The sequence below is a fragment of the Chelonoidis abingdonii genome, chromosome 9 (assembly GCF_003597395.2).
Source record: "Chelonoidis abingdonii isolate Lonesome George chromosome 9, CheloAbing_2.0, whole genome shotgun sequence".
NCBI classification, from domain to species: domain Eukaryota; kingdom Metazoa; phylum Chordata; order Testudines; family Testudinidae; genus Chelonoidis; species Chelonoidis abingdonii.
In genome coordinates this window covers 7,363,310-7,387,297 of record NC_133777.1, presented here as the reverse complement: position 1 = coordinate 7,387,297, position 23,988 = coordinate 7,363,310, and the positions used below count along the sequence as shown (strand labels likewise).

The following is a 23,988-nucleotide window of genomic DNA, read 5'->3' as shown; positions in this document are numbered from 1 at the left end:
AGCATACCAACTGGTACTCCAGCCCTGGGCCCCTACACGTCCCTGCCAATGCATCTGCGTCTTGGCCTGCAGAACACTCTTGCACTTGCCATCACATGCTACTCCAAACAGAGGCTGTCACTCAGGCTGAGCAGCAGAAGTTTGGGATGGGAGAACATGGGAAAGATTCCTGGAGTTCAGTGGATTTGCTGGAGGCCGCTGTTCTGGATGTGTGAAGTTGTCACAAGTGCAGAGAGCAATGAATAGCACAAAGGAGGTGAAGGGGTTCAAGGGGAGTGTGAGGAACCAGGTGGGGGCTAGGAGGGAATGAACTCCAGCACAGGCTGGAGAAGATGGTGCAGGACCTGAAAGGTGAGAGGAAGGCTCTGGAAGTAGATGCAGTAAAAGACAGAAAGCTACCAAAGGGACGGTAGGGATGCATCCTTGTTAAATACATTTTCCTTCCCCCATTTAGAGCCTGATGCCGGCCCCACTGAAGTCCATGCTAGTCTTTCTATTTGCTCCAGTGGACTTTGGATAAAGCTTGTGGAGCAATCTCGAAAATGGAATTTCCCCCCCTTGGCCAGCTGTTGGTCCATTTCTTGCCTAATAGACTTAAAGATAGGAAAGACCCCCTAGATTCGCCAGTCCTTGCCCCATGGCTAGGGCAGGGCTAGTCCATACTACGCACTTACTTATCCACTGTCTGTGTGTCCATCTGTTGGCTGATCTGCATTGTGTTCCCCTCCCAGGCCATTGGGGCAGTGTGTGTGTTCACTGCAGGCACCTTGGCTAAGAAGGCGTCTCTCCAGACCTTGTTAAGAAGGTAAATTCCAGCTTCTCTTCCATTTTGCAGGCGACATGTGAACGTGGGTTTGCGGCCATGGAAGAGACGCATCAGAAGAAGATTGAAGATCTGCAGAGGCAGCACCAGCGGGAACTGGAGAAACTGCGGGAGGAGAAAGATCGCCTGCTAGCGGAAGAAACAGCCGCTACCATCTCGGGTAAGAGTCCAGCAGAGCGCTTGCTCCACTGATTTTGTGTGACATTGAGGGGAGGAGAAGGTCCCCTCAGCTGTGTGCATGAGGAAAGGGGGGTGGTGGATGGAGCACTCAGCACAAGGCAGGGTGGACAGAAAGTGCTGCATGATCAGTGAAGAGCACAGGGGCTAGTCTCCAGTCTGACAGTGGGAGAGCAGGATGGGTGGAGGGAGCATGGGCCATGGAGTATAATTGGGGGAGGGTGCGAGGGCTCTGGGCCACAGTTGGGTGAGGGGCAAGGGCTGATGGGGCAGGGTGGGGGGTGATTCATGGAGAGCCACCTCCCATCTCTTGTCCTGTTCTGATGTTCCTCTCCTTGGTGATGATGTAGCCCAGTCAGTTTTTTGCTCTGTCTGAGGGAGGCATTACTCACTGCTGAGGCTAATTTATTACCGATTCCACAGTGACTTCATTCTTCAGTGCCTGTGAGAATATAAAATGCTGGAGCCCAGGCCTTGTGCTTTTGGAGTCCCATAACTCAGGAAATAAACTGTGAATCAGGCAATTGTTGAACTTTATTAAAAAGCAAGATTTGCAGAAGCTCTTTCCCTGTTTTATGGCCAGTGCCACGTAATAAAGTGATTGTGAAGCAAGAAAATGACTTACCAAGGTGACTCACATTTTGGGGGAAGGAGGGGGGAACCTTTGGACCAAGTGATAAATGCATCTCCTCCTGCAGAGCATTAATCCTCTTTCTGTCCTGTGCAGCCATCGAAGCCATGAAGAACGCCCACCGCGAGGAGCTGGAGAGGGAGCTGGAGAAGACCCAGCGCTCCCAGATCAGCAGCGTCAACTCGGATATTGAGGCCCTCAGGAAGCAGTACTTGTAGGTTTTGGTTTTTTTTCTTCCCCCCCCACCCCCTTCCCCATGCACTGTGTGCTGCTAATGCTCTACATTAGCTTGACTCACAGGACACATTTTTACTCCTCTTGGAAGTGCAACACTCAGATAGTCAGACCTGTTGTTATAGAGGGTGATGTGGAAGCTCTTCTTGGTGCTCCTCCTTCCTTACCTGTGCCCTGCCCTGGACCTCCACACGTCTCTGCCAGTGCTCCTCAGTCCTGACCTGCAGCCCCCTGCCATCCTCGTAGGCTCTCAGAAATCTTGAAATTTTCAGTCTCCGGATACCTGTATCTGCAGCATTCTCTTTGTTACAGTTAATGTGGTGTGCAGATGCATGGTGGTGTTTTCCATGCCTCTGGAACTTTTTTTTCTGCTCAATCAAATCTGTTCGAACAAGGCAAAAGCACTCACCGTCAGTGAGAACCAAATCTGTGTTGGTAGGGGAGTTAGAGGAATAGCTGAGCTGCTTTACTAGGCTTTATGCCCATGTATAATGTATCTGTGCTCAGCCCAGTCCACCCACACACAGTTTTTCCATCTAAGCTGAGAACAGGCATGGTAGCTTTCAGCCCAAAGAGTAATTTTTAGTGATCAAAGGAAGTGCCTGAAAGGTTGAAGTGCCTCCATTGCAGGGGCCAGAGGTCCCTTCTGGTGCAGGGACAAGGATTTCAGAAGAGGAGGAGGATAGCTGGCCACCTGGGATTCTTCCAAAAGCAGAGCGTCTCCCTCTCCCCCCCCCCCCCCCCAAGCAGATGTCCTGCTAACCTCGGGCTGTGAAGTGCCCGCTTCATCGATGGAAAGCCATGGACATGACTCTAGCCCATCTGTCTCTTGGCTTTGCCCCTCTGCAGGGAGGAGCTGCAGTCAGTCCAGCGGGAACTGGAAGTCCTTTCGGAGCAGTACTCCCAGAAGTGCTTGGAGAATGCTCATTTGGCCCAGGCCCTGGAGGCTGAGAGGCAGGCCCTCCGCCAGTGCCAACGAGAGAACCAGGAGCTCAACGCACACAACCAGGTGAGGTACCAGCTGCCCCAGAGCTCCTTTCCTGGCCACTCAGGTTTCAGTGGGATTTTCTGGGGCAGTCGGTGGCTTCTCCTATGGGAAGAGAAGTGGAGGCAAGGCCGGCCAGCTGATCTGCACTAGCAGTGCCTACTCTACTGTCCTGGCCCTAGGTAATAACATGAAAGCAATGTTAGCATCATGGCAGCCTAAAGGCAGGGGAGCTCTCCCAGCCCTGCCCCCAGGACCTGCACGGTGTCTGCATTCCGTCAGCTGTCTCCCCAGTGCAATGCTGTGTAGCTCAGATGGGGCTGAATGCATGGGGAGTCCCACAGAGGGAGCCTTGCAAGGCAACTGGGGACAAAACAAGCCACCACAGCATTGGCTAGGGAAATCCTGTATCCCCTCTGCTCACTCAGTGACTCTCTCCCCTCTTCCCAGGAGCTGAATAACCGCCTGGCTGTGGAGATCACACGGTTACGGACCGGGGAGGGAGGGGGAGAGGCTGATGGCTCACCTCTCACGCAGGGGAAGGATGCCTATGAGTTAGAGGTAAGTGTCCTGCCCCCTTTACTACTAGCAGCTGGAGAAGACAGGGAGGTAGCCATAGAGAAGCTGGTCTGATGACCAGTGGGATTGCAGATGGTCCCAGCTGTAGATGGGCAAGGAGCACCCTGTAATGTAGACCCTGATCCCCGCCTGGTTCATGAGTGTGTCCAGGGCACATCCCAGGCGCTCACAAGGAAATGGCCTGTCAGTGGGCAAGGAAGGGGGGTGGAGGGGCGTGGTGGTCAGAATTACGGTAAAACCACACGGTGTGGTCTGAGAATGAGACTGAGCCAACAACTCCTGCATTCTAATCCCACTTCTTCTGCTATCCTTAGAAATGTCATCTAACCTCTACCCTCTATTGTCCAGCCCTAATGTGGGGAAAATGCTTATGATGCACTGGGGCTGGAGTTTTGATAGAGGCATGTGAAATGTGTTGATGTGAGCATGTGCGAGTGCACCTCATTGTCAGCGCAAACCCTGGGCATAGCTTTCTCTCCACAAGTGAGCACCATCTGTGAACCGCCCCAAAGAACAGTCTGGTCTGAACTACCGTAGGATTGTAGGACTGGAAGGGACCTAGAGAGGTTATCTAGGCCAGTCTCCAGCACTCATGGCAGGGCTGAGTATTATCTAGACCATCCCTGACAGGTGTTTTGCTAACCTGCCCTTAAAAATCTCCACAGATGGAGATTCCACAACCTCCCTAGGTAATTTATTCCAGTGCTTAACCACCGTGACAGTTAGGAAGTTCTTCCTAAAATCCAACCTAACCCACCCCTTGCTGCAATTTAAGCCCATTGCTTCTTGTCCTGTCCTCAGAGATTAAGAACAATTTTTCTCTCTCCTCCTTGTAACAACTTTTTATGTACTTGACAATTGTTATGTTCACTCTCAGTCTTTTCTCCAGACTGAACAAACCCAGTTTTTTCAATCTTCCCTCATAGGTCATTTTCTAGACCTTGAATCATTTTTGTTGCTTTTTTCTGAACTTTCTCCAGTTTGTCCACATCTTTCCTGAAATGTGGCGCCCAGAACTGGACACAATACTCCAGTTAAGGCCTAATCAGCGCAGAGTAGAGCAGAAGAATTACTTCTCGTGGCTTGCTTACAACACTCCTGCTAATACAGCTCAGAGTGATGTTTGCTTTTTTTGCAACAGTGTTACATTGTTGACTCATTTAGCTTGTGATACACTATGACCCCCATATCTCTTTCCGCAGTACTCCTTCCTAGGCAGTCATTTCCCATTTTCTATGTGTGCAACTGATTGTTCCTTCCTAAGTGGAGTACTTTGCATTTGTCCTTATTGAATTTCATCCTGTTTTCTTCAGATCATTTCTCCAGTTTGTCCAGATCATTTTGAACTTTAATCCTATCCTCTAAAGCACTTGCAACCCCTCCCAGCTTGGTATCATCCACAAACTTTATCAATGTTCTCTATGCCATTATCTAAATCATTGATGAAGATATTGAACCGGACGCAGAACTGATCCCCACAGGACTCCACTCGTTATGCCCTTTCAGCTTGACTATGAACCACTGATAACTACTCTTTGGGAACAGTTTTCCAACCAGTTATGCACCCCCTTTATAGTAGCTCCATCTAGTTTGTATTTCCCTAGTTTGTTTATGAGACGGTCGTGTGAGACAATATCAAAAGCCTGACTAAAGTCAAGATATACCACGTCTGCTGCTTCCCCCCCATCCACAAGGATTGTGACGCTGTCAAAGAAAGCTACTAGGTTGGTTTGACACAGTTTGTTCTAGACAGAGCCATGCTGATTGTTACTTACGACCTACTCGCTCAGTTATTAGCTGGCCAGGCTCAAGAGGCTCCTCATTACAGCTGAAGCTGTGACTTGCTGTGTCTCTCTAGTGTGTGTGTGTGTGTGTGTGTGTGTGTGTGAGCCTGTGTTACTGAGTGAAAATGTCTGGGTCCCTTTTTCCCTGCAGGTCCTATTACGGGTCAAGGAATCAGAAATCCAGTACCTGAAGCAGGAGATCAGCTCCCTCAAGGACGAGCTGCAGACAGCACTGCGGGTAATGCCTGGGGTGGGGCCATCTCTGAATGTGCACATAGGGAGCCCTCTGTCTTGCATGGGTTTGCTCATTTTCAGGAGGGTTAACTAACTTATTTTAAGAGTCGAATCGGCATTTAAACATTGATCTGCCTTAATTAACACAGCCACTTACTGTTTGTGGGTTATCGTCTTTGTGCTGCAAATGAAGCATTTGGTAGGATCAAACCAGGATTTGCTTTGGTCTCTCCCTGGAAAGATGTTACTTTAAATGTTTGTGTCAAACACACACAGACCCTGCGAATGGGCTGATCACAATTGCTCTGGGTGGTTAATTTGCCACGGCAGGTTCTCAGCATTTTAATTCCATGCCATTTTCCTGATTTAAACAGAGAGCCACAAACAATAAATTCTGTAACAGACTAACTGGTGTGCGTGTGCAGCACTGCTCTCTACTGGATGGAATCTGAACTGTCCAGCTGTGTGTCCTAGATCCTATAAAGCTGTTAGCCAAAGGGAACTCTCCTTTAGCACACGTGGATTGGCAGTAAGTGTGCTTTTAGCAGGATGATCTGAGTTCTGCCCCTGCTGTCCCCAAGAAGCTCTCTGTGGAAGTGCTGGGAATTCCTGGATCTGTCTCAGAATGCTGTTTCCTGTGTTGCTGGGGTTTGCCACATCACCCACTAGTAAGCACACAAACTTTCTGGTTCTGTGTGTCTGTCTCACTCTGTGACAACCCTGTGGGTTTTCCTTGTTCCTTTCCCAGGATAAGAAATATGCCAGTGACAAGTACAAAGACATCTACACGGAGCTGAGCATCGTGAAGGCCAAGGCGGACTGCGACATCAGCAGGTTGAAAGAGCAGCTGAAGGCAGCCACAGAAGCACTGGGCGAAAAATCCCCTGAGAATACCACTGTGTCGGGATACGGTCAGTCCCTCTGCTGTGCTGAGCAGCCTTGTTCCCTGCCCCAACACATGCAGCAGGCGGTACCAACTCTAGTGTGGTGGAGCCTAGAAAGCCAAGAGCAGGGCATGGTAGGGTCCTGCAGGAGCTCCAGTATATCCACAGTGAATGCTGGGAGATTCAAACAAACGGGGCTGTATTCCTCCCTTCGCACCACTTAATTTACTGGAGTAACACCAGGGAGGAAGACGGCCCAGGTTGTGTGTGGGCTGCCTGGCTCAGGAGATTGTTCATGAGGTTGGGAGCTGTTCACCTCCAGGTGGTCTGGTGGAATGTGGCCTAGGTTGGTAGTGATTAGAAGTTACCTTCTAAAAAGAGCTATTGGGTGGCCTGTCAGAGTTGTGGGGAGCAGGATCTCCGATTAGTTCCTTAATAACAGGCAAGTGTCCTCGTTGCAACCTCTTTCCCATTCCAGACTGTCCCTGTCCCTGTCCCCCATCCCCTTGCAGAGACCAAGGATTGAATGTCCCTGGAACCTGAACTCCCCTCACCCTTAGTAGTGCTTCCTCCTTCTCACTTAGGGATGGGAAGCTTCCACTGGGTCTTTGGAATCCACCGTGCCCCAGTCACTCAGGGATGTCACTTTGCATCCTGGGGCCTCTTGCCTCATGCAGTAACTGGGTGAGAGGCCATGCTTTGCTTGTGCTGTCCCTGTGGCTCTGCAGGGCCGTGGCTGCCCTCTTCTGAGTCACCTCCTGGGAAGCTTTGCCCAGACTGAGCCTGCACCGCTCCACGGCAGCATTGCCTTACTGCTGGCCGATGTGTCCCCAGCCTCTGCTCTCCCTTGTGACAGAGTCAGGACTCTGCAGCTCACACTGCTCCCTTTGCTCTCCCCAGATATCATGAAATCAAAAAGCAACCCCGACTTCTTGAAGAAAGACAGATCCAGTGTTAGCCGGCAACTAAGGAATATCAGGTCAAAGGTGAGTGTGTTTCTTTCTGCCCAGGTGATGCGAATGCACCACACAGCTCTCTAGTGGGGGTTTCTGGGGAGACTCCCCAAGAAACAGGAAACTGAGGCTGATTGGCAGGGGGATGAGGCAGGAGGATTTTCCCATCCTTACTGCTGGTCTTCATGTTTGCATCAGCATGTAGTCCTGGAAGGAGGTATTGCCCTGCCCAGAGTGGGTTCTGAATGAATAGTCACCCTCGTACCAGCCAGGTCGTTGGAAGAGCAGTTACGCAGGTGTAATGGCAAGTCAGCTTCATCCCCCTCCCACTCACGATTGCAGGAGAGTGGTCATGATGGGGCTAATTGAGTTACCCAGAGTATTATGGGATGAAGCCATGCTCTCCCCTCCTTATTCCTGTTCAGTCAGTGAGTGTTTACCCCTACTCTGCTGTGATGCAGTGGATTAAAGCAGCAAGTTCCCAGCCTGCAGTGCTCTGCGGAGACTTGTTTTTGTTGCACTGAGTGGTCTCTTTGCAGAGCTTGCCTCTTCCGGAGGCCCTGTGCTGCTGAAATCTAGGTGTGTGACACTGACATGCATAGCTACTGGAGGTGCTATCGAAAAAGAGAGAGAGGTTGCCTTTGTTCTCGGGCATTTCCCAGGGGGAACCCCTCTGGCACTTACTCTCCATTTTTGTGGTGAGGTTTGGCGGTGAAGTAACTGGTGTAAGCACACCTAGATACCATTGTGATGGTACCTTGGAGATAATACTGCAGCCTCTTTGAGTGGTACATGGAACAGGACTAGTTCTTACCTAACATTCGCTTTTACCTGGGAAGATTGGGGCTGATGGCCCAATGGTTCTCAATGCTTTAAAGCCTGGCCATGCTGTACTTGTGCATATCCCAAATCCAGTTATTGCAGTCACATGTCCCCAGGGTTTGGCCTGCCACCTGTCAGGGCATTAATCCTCTCCATGTAGGCACCCTGCTTGAATGAGAAGGGCAAAAGAGAACTTCTCCAATCAGCCTAGGCTGAGTGTACGGGGCAATCACACAAAAGATCTTGCTCAGCATAGACCAGGCTTGCCTCTCCTCTCACCACTGATATTCAGCACCTCGTGCTGATACTGGGCTGCTGTAGACAGAATGAGAAGCCAGGCCAAGCATTCTAGCCCCATCTTCTCCCAACACAGTGGGAACCAAGGCTCACCGCCCAAGCTCTCCAAGGCTGCCATTTCAACCTGTGGTGGTGACTAAGCTGCTAGAACTAAATGCACAGGTGCCCCCACTGTGTACACTATACAGGCTTGCACATGCAAAACCCTGTGCTTGTGCATGCTAGGCCCCCTCTCGTATGTGCAGAGAGTGCAGCTGAGATACTGGTTTGCAAACTGGCTCTTGAGGGTCTGACGATCAGTTTCCCTTCCCCTCAGTTTGCTTATTTTGTCATCCCCTCTGTGTCTGTGTCCATGTTTATTTGGTGTGCTTAGGGGAGGGAGGAAAAGGGCAGTGTGGACGGTGCAGATGGGCACACTGTCCCCTTGTCCCGCTAAGGGGGGAAAGGAAGGGCTGGGGCTGTGGAACTATCGATGCAATTAGGATTTATGTGCTTCTTGTTTTCTGTTTTTGTTTTTGTTTCTTTATTTTGCTTTTTCCTCTGACAGTCCGTTATTGAGCAGGTCTCATGGGATAACTGAAATGAACCAGAGTCCAGGTTCCCTGTCACGTAGGTAACCAAACCAGCACCCACCAAACAATGCAGCTCCCTGAGGGGGCAGCCCACTTTGCATGCCCTGCTCACTCCTCCATGGCAAACCAGAACCTTCTCTTAATTATTGATTTGAAATTGATCTTCGGGGTGAAGGAGCAGATTATCCTAAAATGAAATCAACCAGTTTTGCTGTTCCCTGGGGGATTTGGCTTTCTCACCCACCCACTCTCCCTGGCACAGAGGTCCAGCACTGGGAGGGCGTGCACACCTCTTGGGCACGCTGTGTCAGGGATGTGGGACACTGAGTGTGCATGCTTAATGACTGTGCATGCCTCACACTAAACTCACTTCAACGTGCAGCCCTTAAGAAGGGAACCTTGGTTTCGGTAGTGTCGGGCTGGGGCTGGGCGAAGTCTAGGAACTCTCCCTTACCACTGAAGAGCAGCTAGAAGTAACGGAAAGGAGGAGGCCAGTGGAGCTACCCTGAATCTCCCACTGGGGTGGCAGCACAGACAGCACTGCCCTGTGTTTACGATGCCCATCATTGCTGCTTCCTCAGATGATCTGTACCTGAGCACAGGAGTTTCCTCCTGGCGGAGCATCCTCTTCCTCCTGCTGTCCAGCAATGCTCCAGCTACCCAGTGATTGAGATACTACAATTCATGACCTCATTAACAACTGTCTCGTCACAGACACTGCCTTGTGGCTTCCAAGATCATCTGGTAGGAGGAGGCAGCTGATGAGAGAGGGGGCCATTCCAGTTAGTATGTTTTGGGTAACCAGCAGCAACAGGAAAGTGGTGAGGCTCTGAGAGTGAGATAGTCCCTGGGAGGAAACGGGATTGGTTTCCAATGGGGTTGAGGGGAGAGGGTTTGAGAAGGCTGATCAAGGAATTCTGTGGGTTGGTGGAAACTGCACTATGGTATTGGGATAAGTGATCTAAGAGACTCCCTTACTGAGTGAGGGGTTGCTTGGCTTTCTACCCTTGGCAATATAGTCTAATGCATTACGGTGTCTTGATCTATAAAGAGATGAGAGAATTCAAAGGTCCAGGTTGGAATTTAAGGGGACTCTGTTAATTTGAATAGGCTCAATATTTGACCTGCTTTCTGATACGTAGAGACCATCCTGAATTTTGAATGTTTCTCTCTTGTCAGCTAAAAAGAGCAAGAACACTATTTAAACTGGTGTAAAAATCCCGGTTCCTGCTCTCCATTGATAATGGATTTACGTTTCTCTCAACCTGAGCTGTGAAACCAGCAGAAATCCAATGGTCACCTCAGTGTCTTCACAGTATCACAGCCATCCTATCCACACTGGGTTTAGCAACCTCAACCTCCCCTAATAGCCGCTTGTTAACCAAAACTTGGCTTTGAGGCCTATGTGACTTAACACTGTCACTTTAGTCTTCTGATACGGCAACCAAGGGACTTAAAAGAAAATGGGAGCTTTGCAGCCAGCTGCCTGACAGGGTCTGTGTATAAAGCTCCGTGTCTTGCAGAGCTGCCCTGCGTTGTTTTGTAGAGCAAGCAGCAGATGCTGATGTTATTGTGCAAAGGACATAGAGTGAACTGCCTCACAGATGACTCTGCTGCCTGCAAATTGCCAAACGCTGTCGGCCGATTGGCTGCCTATTTTTGATCAGTTGGGCACATCCTGTTTCAGAGCAGTCGCCCCCCTGACATGGCAGCAGGTTTTATCTTCTGCACCTATGCAGTGCACAGACATTGCATGCTTGATCCTGGGAAAGCGGTCTGCTGGGGTGGAGTATCCATTAACCCCCACCCCCGCCATTGGCACCGCAGAGTGCCCCTTATGGCCTTGACCTAGTGTCTGTGGTCACATCTGCTCAGTCCCAAATGCAGTAAGCATGGGGATTCCACCACACAACTGGGAGATGGGGATTAGCAATAAATCATGCAGCCACTTGTGTCCTTCTCCCCCGGATTCCACGTGGGCTGGAGAGGCCTGACTCCCAAATGGCAGTGCTCAGAGCTAGATGGATGGAAGTTGCTCTCACTTCTGAAGACATGGGTTTAAACTCTAGATTGGATCATGAGTTTGGTCCCCTGCTAGAAACTATAGGAAGCACGTCATGAGATCCACAGTCCAGCTCAGGGGCTTAGTTGGCAGTGTGTGCTTGAAAAAGGTCCCCAACCTAGGTTAACTGAGGGTAGAGTGAGATTGTCACTCAGGGTTGCATGGACAAAGCTCGTGACATGTTTGGAGCCATGACCACCCAAAATGGACTCTTAATGAGCCCCGAAGGAAAGCCAGTGTGCAGGTCCCTCTTAGTGCCGTAGCAGCTGCTGTCAGCAGAACCAAGGTGTGCTGCTTTGGCTCGTCTGAAAGCCATGGGCCTGTGCCTATAGCTGCCCTGGTGCTCTGTATAGTGCAAGCTGCAGGGATCATTGTCAGAGTCAAGCTAATCACGCTTGCGATCTCGTGTGCCTCTCATTTGTTTCTGAAGTTTGTCACCTGGTTAATTTCCAATCGCACGCTCTAGGTGTGATTCACCAATAATACCATTCCATAATAGTCTGTTCTCTCCAGCATGTTCCACTAATCTCTCCTTCGGAGGGGGGCGTTTGCTCTCCTACCCACATTTCCTTTGCTTGAGCATCTGCCCCATCCTCCTGTTGGTGCTGTCGCCATCTCCTCCTTCAGTGTGTGACGCTATCCCTCTCTTGTCTCTCCCAGAGTCTGAAGGAAGGCCTGACCGTGCAAGAACGCTTGAAGCTCTTTGAATCCAGGGACTTGAAGAAAGACTAGTTCTCCCCCTTCAGCTTGAACACCTCCCAGCTTGCGATGGCACAGCACGAGCACCACCTGTTCCTAGTTCCTTATGATCCTCTGTGCTGTTGTTCGTCTTGATGCTCCTGATTGGACTGAGTGCGGCTGGTGGTTCTTCCCACCCCGGCACCTTGACTCCACGGCTCCTTTCCCTGCATCGTGAAATGCTTCAGAAACTCTGCGAGGGAGAGGAGGGGATGGAGTCCTGCCCCCTTTGGCTCCTTCCTTCACTGTAAACCATTACACTAAGTGTCAGTATTAAGGCTCAGCAGCCTGTCGATAAGCTAGCTCTGTCATACCGACTGCTTTGGTTTAGAAGTGGCCTGGCTGGCCTAGGCGAGACCCAGCTCTACTGCTGTGTGAGTGACCCGGTGCTCAATCATACATCGTGAGTCAGTCCTCTGAGCTTGCGTTCGTGGCACCTCCGGCGAAAAGCCTGTGGTCAAAACGTCCGAAAGACAGGATTGTTTGTGTCGGAAGCAGCCCCATTCGTCAGGTGTGTGCTTGGGTCACAACACAGCCCACTAGCTGCCAGAGAAAAATGAGGGGAGTCTGCTGGGAGGGTGGCTAGGGTTTGGGCTCTGTTCTCCCAACCCAGAACCCCAGCATGTCTCGGCCTTGGCTTGTTTTCAGTCTGTTACAGCCAGAGTGTTACAGATGTTTGTTAAACACAGATTTCAACCAGATCCGCCCCAAAGGCCCATCTCCTCTCTTCCTATCATGCCCGTGCCCTGAGCAATGTGCTTCCAGGGACCGAGCTGCAAGGCCTGTTTACCCAAATCCAGCCCCCTCCAGCCACTCTCCCTTCTTCCCATCAGCCACTGTGTGTGTGAGCACTTCCCTGTCCCGTTCTGAGGGGGGATACTGAGCGGCAGACAGAGCCCGCACTGGCTGCGAACACACACAGCTCAGTCCAAAGGCAGCTCCCTGATTTCAGCTCCTCTCACCAGCCAACAGCTCTGATTTTAATACTTGTATCTATGGCTACATTTTACTTTTCAAAGCTCTGCTCCAAACTAAGAGCCTCAGAACTTGCCTGTTCTCCAGACCATCGATACTGCAGCTTCTCAAGACATCTTCCTGCCTGCTCCCAGCTCCTGAATGAGGATCACTCTTAAAAGTCCATTTAGCAACACTGCGCAGCATGAGACCAATGGAGTGAAGTGAAAATGAGTGAGGGAATTGCGGGAACCCAGCGGTGGAGGTGCAGCGTTAAACCAGTGTAGCTTGGCAAAGGGGAGGGGGAAAGAATCTCTCGTCCTGTAGGTCTTCATTCATCTCTGCAGTGGCCATGGTGGCAACAGCATCCATGTACTTTCTCCCCTGTACGCCTCCTTGCTTCTGTGCCCTGCGCTACCGATTTGACAAGAAAACTGCTGCCTCAACTCTGAGACTAGGGCATTTTCCAACACAAGCAGTTTCTAACCGAGCTTGGCTATCTAGTGTGGACAGGTCTAAATCACATTGGACTTAACTCTAGGGAGCCAGGCTACAGCCTCTCTCAAATTGTGTCTAAATACAGTTCCTCGCTAGCTGTGCTTGTTTGGCCAGCTTGGTTAAGGGGTAGTGCCCCTCACAAGCCTGCCCAGTGCTCTGATGCCCTTTGCCCCAGGAATGCTCAGTGTAATCTGGAAGGCTTTGTTTACAAAGGGCCATTTGGAGCCCCCGTGTGCAGAGTGGCGGCCATGCCTGACCCTGGCAGCATGCAGGGCCACTGGGGGAGTTTCTAGCCTGCTTTGACAGGGGTTGGACAATCCGCCTGACTTTCCTTTGTGACTGTGGAACCACTGGCTAAAGCAGGTTTCAAACTCATTTCTGGTCTCTCTCATCAGCCACCCATGTTGCCACGGTCCCCAAGGATCTCCTGCCTTGCCAAGATGGCTGCCGCCAGCTTGGGACTTGGTGATTCTCAGCAGGCTTCTTAGCTCTGCCTTCCTGGTGAGAGGAGCTGCTTGTGTGTCCCACAGATACCCAAAAAGCACATTGAGTTCTCAGCTTAGTTGGTGGTTGGGGGCTGTTTAAATAAGTTCCATCACCACCCCAGCCCTTCCCTCAAATTTCACCCAGAGCCGCATTGTTGAAACCCCTCACACTAGTGACTCTACTGGTGATGCTAAGTAATGGGTCCCCCCAACCTCCAGTAGCCATGGTGTGGGCCTGCCTTCCAGTCGAGGAGGCCTAGATGTCACTCCCTCCCTCAGTGTTCTTTAATCAGCTGGAGGAGACAGTGTTTAATCAGAGGAGGCATTCCTTCCCTGCCCCAAATTCTCACCCACTCTGCAGGGCCCAAGGATGTTGCTGCTGTTAGATTCTGCTCATTCTGTTCTTGGAAGATGTCAAAGCTCTCGGCCTGATTCAGCTTCTGCTTATCCCTGTAGCTTCATTGGCTTCAGTGTGGTTCCTCATTCTCACCACCGTGAGATCAAAACCAGGCCCAGGATGAACTCTTGAGGGCCAAACTCTGATGGAGCTGGGGATGGGGTGACTTCAGTGGGAGCTACAAGCAGCCAAGGCCAATGTGGTCTTTGGGCTGAACTCTGGAGCCCCACAAGCTGTGAGGGGACATGTCTCGCAGGCTATTGGGGATGTTGGTGCTGTGACACAGGTTGCATCTGGCTCTAGATACTGCATGGGGAGGGTTTGCTCACCTGTTGTGTTCCCTATACCGTATATGTCCGTCCACATGCAGCAGAGGTCTTCAGACATCACCTAAGAGACCCAGCTTGCTCCGTCCTTGACCTTTCCTGGTCTTCTCACATCAGCAACCACCAGAAGAGAAGATCCCTTTGTTCTTATGCTCCATCCCCACCTGGTTGGGGTGGAGGGTGTCTGCTCTCTGCTAGCTTTCCAACCCTGAATTCTCTGTTTAGATGGTGGAGCCTATGGGACACAGGCATGGGTAGCATGAAGTCCTTCAGTGTTGGGATTTCTCCTCCCTCCCACCTCAAAACAGTCCACTGGAATGTGACATTTCCAAGGAGGACACTCCCCACCCTGTGCTTCCTTGGAGTCTGGTGAGGGCTTCTTACTGCTAAACTATCTGAGCAAGGTGTGTTCTGTTCTCCTGTTGGAAAAGCCACTTATCTGTCTCTTCCTCTGGCTGCCTGGGCTCCAAGCTTCTTGCTACCGAACGAGCTAATTGCTGCTGCTTTGTTCACTTCTTTTGGTTATGATCAGTTACTTTAAGGGTGAGAAATGAAGGTCACACACCTTTTCTCCATTTAGAGTTGTATGTCAGGGAGATGGAGGCTACAGGATGGTGCTGTAGATACCCACGGCACCTTTTTTCTGCCGTGCACTTCCCCACTCCAGCCACTCTTCTCTTGAGGCTCAGATTCTCTCTGCTTGGACCAGGAAGTCTCAGTGAGTTATTCGGATTTTTATTTTTTATTTTTTTTTAACCTCTGTGTCTATCCAGAACCTGGTTTCATAATGGTAGAGGAGGAAGTGTCTGGTGTAACCACACAGATGTACATACCATTAGGATGAAGCTGTGCAGAGCTGGCTTGGAGGAGGGGTTGCAGCATGCTGATGGACAGCTTGGTGGTGTTTTTTTGCAGAGATGGAGAAGGAAAAGCGTGGTTGAAGTGGGGACTGTCTTTTTTCCATCTTTTGACCCAGCCGGTGTACATGGGGAAAGGCACTGTGGTATGTTTTCAGAGTGGAAGAACTTAGATAGTAGCTACTGTAAAGGGAGAGCAGGGAGAGAAGCGTGTAAAGCAGTGAAATAGCAGGCCACATAGTAAGAGGTGGCATTGAAGAAATGGCAGATCCAGTGGGTTGGTCTGAACAGCTTTCTGCTTGTGCTCTAGTCCCATAATTATCCTGTAAAGATGCAACTTGGGGGACAGGGGAGGGCTTGGTCAGGTGATATACAGAGTCCCAAGGGCTGAGGCGGAGAAGAAAACTGCTTAGAGGAAGATAATCTTTTATTTGATGGGTTTCTTAGCCCATTATCTTTTCTTATGTGCACATACCCCAAGCAAAAGACTGTAATTAGGGAAGCTTTGAATAGCCCATGTCAATTTCTTCTCTTGAGGAGATGTGCATAGTTCTGTGAAAGTCCTGGGACCTGGCCATGGTGGATGAGACACTGGCAGTAACAGATTTAAGCAAGATGTTTGTTCAAGCTACCTGGTATTTTGTCTTTTAAGGCTGGTATATCTTTATTTCCTACCTTATTGCAAACTCGTCATCCTGTGACCTCCATCTTCCTGGGTCAGTGGATCAGCTCAAAAGGATTTGCTTCAAGGTGTGCCAGGACTAATGGATCAGCAGAATCTGAACTTGTGGGAATGGATCTGTCAGTGAAGATTTGCAACCGGGGATCTTCAGATAATGCATCTTGGTCCACTTTTCTGGACCTGCATACTGCCCTTAAAAGCTAACTAGACGAGCAGTTTCACTGGGATGAAATGGAGCCACAGATACCAACTGTAGCCAAAACAAAAATCCAGTGTTACAAGAAATGAGCTCCTCTGGAGAGGACATAAACACCGTGCATGGAGGGGTGATTGGGACCACCCTTTGGTGTATATTTTTAAAGCTTCTAAGAACCTCTAACAGGCCAAATAAGTGTGTGTTTTGCTGAACTTGATCTAAAATATTTAACACCTAAACAAAGGGTCTCGTACAAACATTTGTTATATACTGTCCCTTGTAAGAGCAGGTGCGTTCTGAAGCAGACACATCTCCAAAGAGGGACTTAAGCTTTGTTTTTAATGTTTTTCTGCTGTGCACGGGGTATGCTCTCTAAAGTCAGTTGTTCAACGGGGCAGAAGAGCAGCTGGCTCTGTGCCCATCTGTGCAGCTTCTCCATCCCATCTGACTGCTGCACTCCCAACTGGAATAAACATTGCAATAACTGATACTTCCAGAGGTCAAGAACAAAAAAGCTGTGGTGCAAGCACGCACTTCTGTTCTTTGATGTGGTGGCAGAGGCCTCATTGCTGTCTTCTCCCTGTAGTTTTGATGGGCACCTACCTGAGCTGGGAGGAGCCCTCATCAAAGTATTAGGCAGCATGTTCACCTCCACTCCACCCCCAGTAAACACAGAAATCTACCACAGGTTAAAAAAAAAGTCAAAAGTCTTAGCTGAGAGCAAGGTTCTGTGTTTCACCCCAGTTCTGCCTTCTGCTTCAGGCTTCATCTTTCTCCATAAGGCTAGAAATCAGTGTTTCTCAGATTGAACTGAGGGGGGGAGGGAATAACAAGAGAACCCCCCTCAACCCCTTTGCCCAAGACACTTTCTGATTCCATCTGCAGCTGTGTGTGTGTGTGTGTGTGTGAGACAGCAGAGGATTTTCCAATTCACTTTTCCTCTGGCTATGTTCCAGGCACCCTCCATACACGACAGGGCAAATCGGCATGGTAGCTGTCTCACTTGCAGTGCTCCTCAAGGGCATGGTATATACAGTGTGTGAATACATATATATATATATTGCAAGCAGCTGCATTTTATACAGTCCTAGACTATGAAAAGTACGAGAATGGGAGGTCTAATAAAACCAAGTTCAAAAGAGCCGTAGAAACATAACAAACTTTCTAATTGCTTCCAAAGTTTTCTTTTGTGGAGTATTTTTCAGCCATTTTTTTTCCTTCTGGAAACAATTAGATTTAAGTCCTTTTTAACTGTCATTTCCCTTCCCCCCCCTTTTATCCATCTAAGAGGGAGCAATTTTTTTTTCCATTTGCTTCAAAAGCAGAATTTGTGCTGATGTGCAAAACCCAACAAGGCTATTTTTCTGTAACCGGTTGAATGGAGTGCATTTAAGCAGTCCTAAGCATTGTAAAATGTGTCACTTTTGTAATGACTATATACATGATTGGAATTCCACTAGACCTTTGCATTTTTGTGGTTCATACACAGTGCTTAGTTTGTTGTGAACACTTAAGTACATGCACGCTCAGTATAGCTTGCCTTTACTTTGTAATTTTTTCCATTTTTTTTTTAAAAAAAAGCTTTGTTATTCTCTTTAAAATAATTTAAAACTGTATAGTATTCAAAGCACGCAATGTAAATATTTATTACTCAGAAGTTAGCGGAGGGTTTTTGTGTGTGTGTGACTAAGTTCTGTTTTTTGGGTTTTTTTTTTTTTTAATCTTCTAATACAGATGTCCCTTTGGGGATTGGAAGAGATTTGAGTGTAAGATGCTGAACCTATCCTGTGTCCTCTTACTAGAATGTTTTTTTGATGACTGTTATAAATATATTTTAAAATTCTTGACTTGTACCTTTAGCTTTGAAGATACCTGTCCAAAGAATGTGTCCAGTCTGTTTGAGAACTGTTAATCCTAAAGCGCTATAAATTGTTTTTCCATTGAAAAGTCAGTAATCTTGTATTTGATAGTGGCATTAACACCCTGTGAATGTGCAAAATTGCTATCTATATATAGAAGTAGTAACTACTGTGTGACTAGAGCATACACAGATATCCTTGCACGGTAACTTAGGACTGTTGCAGTGAGTGAACTAAGGTTCCAGGATCTTAGGCCTAGTGTGTAATTGTCTAACTCACTTATGCATCAGCATTGAAGCTACTCTGTAAGGCTACGTGGAATTTACAAGGGAACTATCTCCTAGCTGTGCAGTTACATATTGTACAACAGCATGGACGTTTACTGTAACATACAATGATGTGTAAGTAACTGTTTAAAATATAACATTCAATACATCGTAGTTACTACTGAGTTGCACTTATGATGTGATCCCTACCACTGTAATACAGAGCATTTCTTAAAAGTGGCTGCAGAAATATTGTTGCATGACTGGGGAAGGACACTGAAGAGTCATGAAGGCTGAAAACAAAGCTGTCAGCTCTAGTGGTTTAACTTGCCTCAGGCTGCACTTTAAGAGACTACTAGAGGAGAAGGAGGGGGCTGGAGGCATTAGCAGAAACCTGACTAGCCTTTGAATTGGTACCAACAGCACTAACCCTCCTGGCCACTGACATTAGTTTAGTGCAATCACAAACAATTATTTCATCACCCTTCCTGTCTACCCTACACCATGAACTTGTGCTGGATGGGGCAGGAACACTGACTCTTTGCTCTAATCTAAAGAGAGCAAAGTGTATTGTTAAATACTGAAGACTTTGACATGTAGCAAATAGATGAGGATTTAGTCTTTGATACATGTTCACCCTTGGGGACCTGGAGTTTTCGGTTGACTTGAGATTTTAAACTTTTTGGGGGTGGGGAGCAAGAGGGAAACTATGTATTTGAATGGTAATTCTGTGAAGTGGCAATAGACACCCAAATATTGATGGTCAATCTTCCTCACTTCACACCACCAACCCAATCAGAATTGAGGGACTGCCTTAGCTCTGTCCTGTGCATGCCTTCAATCAGCGACCCCAGTCAGGGGAGATGGGTTCCTGACTGAAATGCACGCACCCTCCACTACCAGCTGAGTTGCAAGAGCTTCAGTTCCTGGTGGAGAGGGAAACAGAAATCATGATTAATTGTGGCTTATGGTGAACACCCAAGAGTCAACCATAATATCTCCAGTTCCTGTGATGATGCAAGACAGAGAGAGTCACCGGTCCAACCTGACCGCATGGTATTAATGGCAGCAGATCAAACCTAGAAGATTGTGTAACTTACTTCCTGGGTTGCTACTGTGGTGGTGACAGACTTGTGCACCTGTCTCAGAACTAGCACAAAACAAGGGTGGTGACCAGGGAGAAGTGGCAGCTGTGTTCCATCAGGGTGCAGGTCTGAAGGTGTGCATAAGGGGAGGGTTCCACACACCTCACCCAGCAATGGTGTGATGTGTTAGACCTGATCCATTTCCTCTTGCAAAGGTGAATGCACAGGCCTTTGAGGCCCCTGTGATACTGAGTATGAGTGGAATCTCCCCCCCACCCCCCCACCACCTTTGCTTTTATTTCAGTGCTTTTTTAAAAAAAATAAATAAAAAAAGCCACTGTTCACTGTAATAGAAGCATCACTTTGGTCACAATATTTATACCGTACAAATCTTGTGTGACATGCTAGGTTCCCATGGATGTAGCTGATCATTTTTATTTTGTAAATATAATTACTTAACTTTACATAAACTATATCGTAATAAACTATTTTTGCACCACCCTTTGCATGCTGTGTAGTGAGGTGCTTGTTTGGACATGGTCATCTACGTGGAAAGGAGACGCAGGCTTTTGAGTTAGCCACTTACTACGGTCCTACTACCCTCTGCATTTTCTTTGATAGATACATGTTGCTGTTCAAAGCATTGTGAAGCTAAGACTCCTGACTGTTGCAGTGGAGAACTGCCCACAGCTGGTACACCTGGATATCTGCAGTGGCAGATTCCTTCTAGACCTTTGCCAGTGTACCCTAGCCTGCTCCAGAGGGACCAAACAGAGTAAGTGGGTAGACCAGGAATCAGCAACCTTGGGCATGCATCCCGTCAGGATAAGCACTCTGGTGAGACCGTTATTTACCTACCGCATCCACAGTTCTGGCCAATTGCGGCTCCCACTGGCCATGGGTTGCCATCCAGGCCAATGGGGACTGTGGGAAGCTGCGCAGGCTGAGGGATGTGCTGGCCGCCGCTTCCCTCAGCCCCCATTGGCCTGGAGTGGTGAACCACAGCCAGTGGGGAGCCACGATCGGACGAACCTGCGGACGTGGCAGGCAAACAAACTGGCCCGCCAGGGTGCTTACCCTGATGGGACATGTGCCAAAGGTTGCCGATCCCCGGGGTAGACTAATCTCTTTGCTTTTACTGGTTGGGGCCTCGGGCCTAGGCTTACCACAAATGGCAAAGAGGATTTCGTGGTGTTCTTAATAGTGCTAATCGCTATACTTGTTACAACAGGACATTGGCAACACACTAGTGGGACTTTTAGCAGTAGAGGCTTCCAGCACTCCACCTATTTTACAAAGAATAAGCCATTTTTAACCACACATGGGGAAACAGACAACCCCTGGGCTTGTACAAGTCTATCAAAATTCACTCACTTGGTGCCCCAAATTTAACCTACCTTAAAGTATGAGGGGAAGGTTAATTTCCCAGAATATTCAGAATAGCCAATTATATTTGCATAACATGACCCCCCCCTGCTGCCATTACCATAGCTCTTGAGCTCTGTTCTGAACATTGTTTTCTGTTAATTACTGGTACAGTAGTAAAGCTCTTAAACCCAATGTAAACTGAAGTTGTAAGTGTGGAATAACATTTAACTGTGAGACATAAAAATAGCCACAGTAACTTAGAAACAAGAAAAGAGAGCCAATTACACAGGAAAATGGTTTTTTACAACAAAGAACAAGTCAAACACCACAGCTTGAACTGTATGTGGCAAAGGCTGTTACTGGGACTGCAAGATTTGATGTTTTACAAACTTTACGCTGCAGTTAGTTTTACACTCAAACCCTCGCTATAGCACTGTGGCATAAGGACATGAACCCTCTCACATTCCAGGTCACTGTTTCAAGTGTATAGGCAGATATGTCTAAAACAAATCAGTGTGTTCCATTCTTAATCTGTGGCAACGCCTCAAGAACTCTTAGTAAGAGCCAAGGATGTAACAGGTATGGAAACTGAACTGCCCTCTTAACCCTGAGGGGAGAGCTTACACCTGCATAGGCATAACAGCTTTTGTTGCTTGTCACGGCATCTTCAAGAGCAGTAACCCGCTTTCCACTAGACATGAAATGGTTTTGTTTTCAGGATGTCAAGAATCTACCCTGACCTCTGAATTTCATTTAGGAGACTGCCACCATAAATGGAGGAGGGAAGTAGATGATTGATATTAAAAGCCCACTTCCCAAGAGGACAGGGACATGACAACACCTAGTATCTGCAAGAAAATGCAGGGAAGGCTTGCACAGGGGAAAACTGCCAATCTATCCTGAAGATTAAAATGGGAATGGTGGTGTTTTATATTCTCTATTGCCAAGCCACGTTGGGCAATTGATATGGATGGGGTTACACTTCTTTTCTTGTATCTGAACAGAGCAAGAAGCCTGTCCCCTGTGTGCACTGGGGTTTCCTTTTGCAGCTCCTTTCCCTGAGGGGGAACAACTCAGCTACAGTCAGTTTTTCAACCCTTTGCACTCCAGGTATTTCTCTCACACTCCTGGGCTATTATGATGGCCAGCCTGTATTGTTTTTCTGCAGATTGCCATATCTACTCTCCAGCCCCACCAGGGTACTTTTTCTAGGGTTCTATTACGCTGCAGCTACTGAGAAAGTGAACAGACTAGAGGGAGGTTAATCAAAATTCAAAATAAATATTAAAATTCCTGACTTCTCAATCAAGTTTTCCATAACAAACCTCGTCTTACGTATTTTAAAGGTTAAATGTCTAAGGCACTTTCCACTCCTAATAAAGTAACATACCCAGTTCAGTCCATGTGTGAATTATAGCTTTGTGCAGAACCCCCTTACCCAATTCTTTGAGAACTGGTGATGAATATTTGCACTCATACTGCCATGCATGAAATAAACAAGTAGTTTCCCAGCAACCATCAGCCATACCAGAAATAGTATATCATTCTGTAATGTCACAAGCAGTAACCAGTAAGTGGCTATTTCACTATCAAAATATCCATACTCTTAAACATTCCAAACTTTGCTGTCTTCCAGTGCACGACAGTGGCCATTATCTTCTGAGCTCCAGCACTACAGCTAGAACATGCTGGCCCTTCTACTACACCACTACTTACCAAGAAGTTTAGAGTGATGCACTTTCGTTTAGTACACAGTGAGGTTTTCACTTAAAAAGTACAGAACTCTTCACCCTTGCATGATGCTATAGTCTTTGTAGCTATAACGAAATTAAACACAAAGAAGCTTGTTAGAAAAATGCTATTTGTCAAGGACCCTTCCAGCTCCAAAAAGCTGTCATTTCTGTTCCTTTTTGGTGGGGAAAAATGTATAATTAGCTGGATCGTACTCTTCCCAAATCCTTTCAAACTCTGCCAGGAATGGCTCCACATACTCTGCATCCTCCACAATCAGTACATTCTCACGGTTGTTCTGGATAGCTTGAGTGGTCCAGTTGAGGGAACCAGTGATGAGCATCTTCTTGTCTACAATAGCAAATTTGTGATGCATGTAGCCACTCTCCTGGTCATGTCGCACCTGAATCCCTGCAAAATGAGGAGAACCTTTTCAATGCTTCCTCTTGAAGGTAAAAAGCTTTCTTATGCCCAAAAGCTACACTGCATTAATAAAAATTGTCCTAAGGTTCAGAACCTGATGCCCTTAACTAAAAAAAAAATCAACATGAGTGTTTGATGCCATTCCTCACCACCCCAACAACAGGAGAGGGAAAGCCTGAGCCCTGTGGTCATCTTGCCACATCTGTCCCTTGTGACAATAGGTAACAGCTTCTCTATTAACAGTCTAAAAGGCCAGGGAGCTTGGCTAAGCTTGCTCCAGTGTGCCTGCCTCCTCCAACAGGCCACAGGGGAGACCAGGTGGAGGGCTCACAGGGGTCCAGGTGGCTGCCCCTGAGCAACCACCCTCTTCTTTAATGTGGAAGACCACCTAGCTCCTCCCATCTTCCCCAGGGCTGAGCCAGCCCCCACCCCCCCCCAAGTCTCCCCCAGCTGCCCTGTGTCAGTCTTTTCCCTGGCGCCTCCACCATCCCCAGAGCTTCTCCCCACAGTTCCTGCATGGGGGTCCCAGCTCCTTCAGCCCCACCTACTCCAGGCGCTGTCCCTTGGCTCCCCTTCTGCTTCCCTTCCCCGCCCTCACTCCTGTCCCTGCCCCCCTCATCTTCCCTCCCCCGCCCCGACCTCCAGCTTCTCTTCCCTTCCCCTCCCCGCCCCTCACCCGCCTGCCGCAGGCGGCCGATCTGCGAGCCGGTGAGCACCATGTAGTCCGAGTCGGTGACGAGGCGCACGCGCACGCCCCGGCGGTGCAGCAGCTGCACGGCGCGGCCCAGCTGCGGGCTGGAGAAGGCGAAGAGGCAGAGCTCCAGCGAGCGGCGCGCCGAGAGCAGGCGGCGCAGCAGGCGGGCGAGCGGGCTGTCGCTGTGCGGCAGCGGGCAGGCAGGGCGCGGAGCCCGGCTCCGCCCCAGCAGCGCCGCGGGGCAGGTGACCGGCGACTGGAAGAATAAGCACCTCGCGCCGCGGGCCCGGCGCCGCCGCCAGCCCACGCAGGGCAGCAGCGCCACCCGAGCCCCAGGGCGCGCAGACAGCCCGCCCAGCGCCATGGTCAACCGCCTCGAGGCCCGGCCACAT

The 23,988-nt window shown here is 48.9% G+C and overlaps 2 protein-coding genes across 10 annotated transcripts in view; one reads left to right on the top strand and one right to left on the bottom strand.

The window, feature by feature from the left end:
• The window catches only part of MPRIP (myosin phosphatase Rho interacting protein), a 166,923-nt gene extending 153,198 nt beyond the window's left edge, over positions 1 to 13,725 (top strand). For 6 of the 9 annotated variants that reach the window (XM_032762711.2, XM_032762708.2, XM_032762707.2 and 3 more), the window contains 8 exons: positions 836 to 983; positions 1,728 to 1,845; positions 2,715 to 2,874; positions 3,301 to 3,411; positions 5,365 to 5,451; positions 6,196 to 6,358; positions 7,232 to 7,317; positions 11,698 to 13,725. In XM_032762711.2, the coding sequence (XP_032618602.1) occupies positions 836 to 983; positions 1,728 to 1,845; positions 2,715 to 2,874; positions 3,301 to 3,411; positions 5,365 to 5,451; positions 6,196 to 6,358; positions 7,232 to 7,317; positions 11,698 to 11,769 (945 nt within the window). In that variant the 3' untranslated portion in view covers positions 11,770 to 13,725. Of the gene's footprint in view, positions 1 to 835; positions 984 to 1,727; positions 1,846 to 2,714; positions 2,875 to 3,300; positions 3,412 to 5,364; positions 5,452 to 6,195; positions 6,359 to 7,231; positions 7,318 to 8,950; positions 9,017 to 11,697 lie in introns of all 9 variants that reach the window. The other 3 variants (XM_032762712.2, XM_032762703.2, XM_032762704.2) reach the window with 2 other exon arrangements.
• A 7,144-nt stretch (positions 13,726 to 20,869) lies between these two features.
• Positions 20,870 to 23,988, bottom strand: PLD6 (phospholipase D family member 6). The gene is given in 4 exon segments (XM_032762797.2): positions 20,870 to 22,890; positions 23,579 to 23,920; positions 23,923 to 23,962; positions 23,965 to 23,988. Coding segments are annotated over 4 exon segments (654 nt in total). The 3' UTR covers positions 20,870 to 22,642.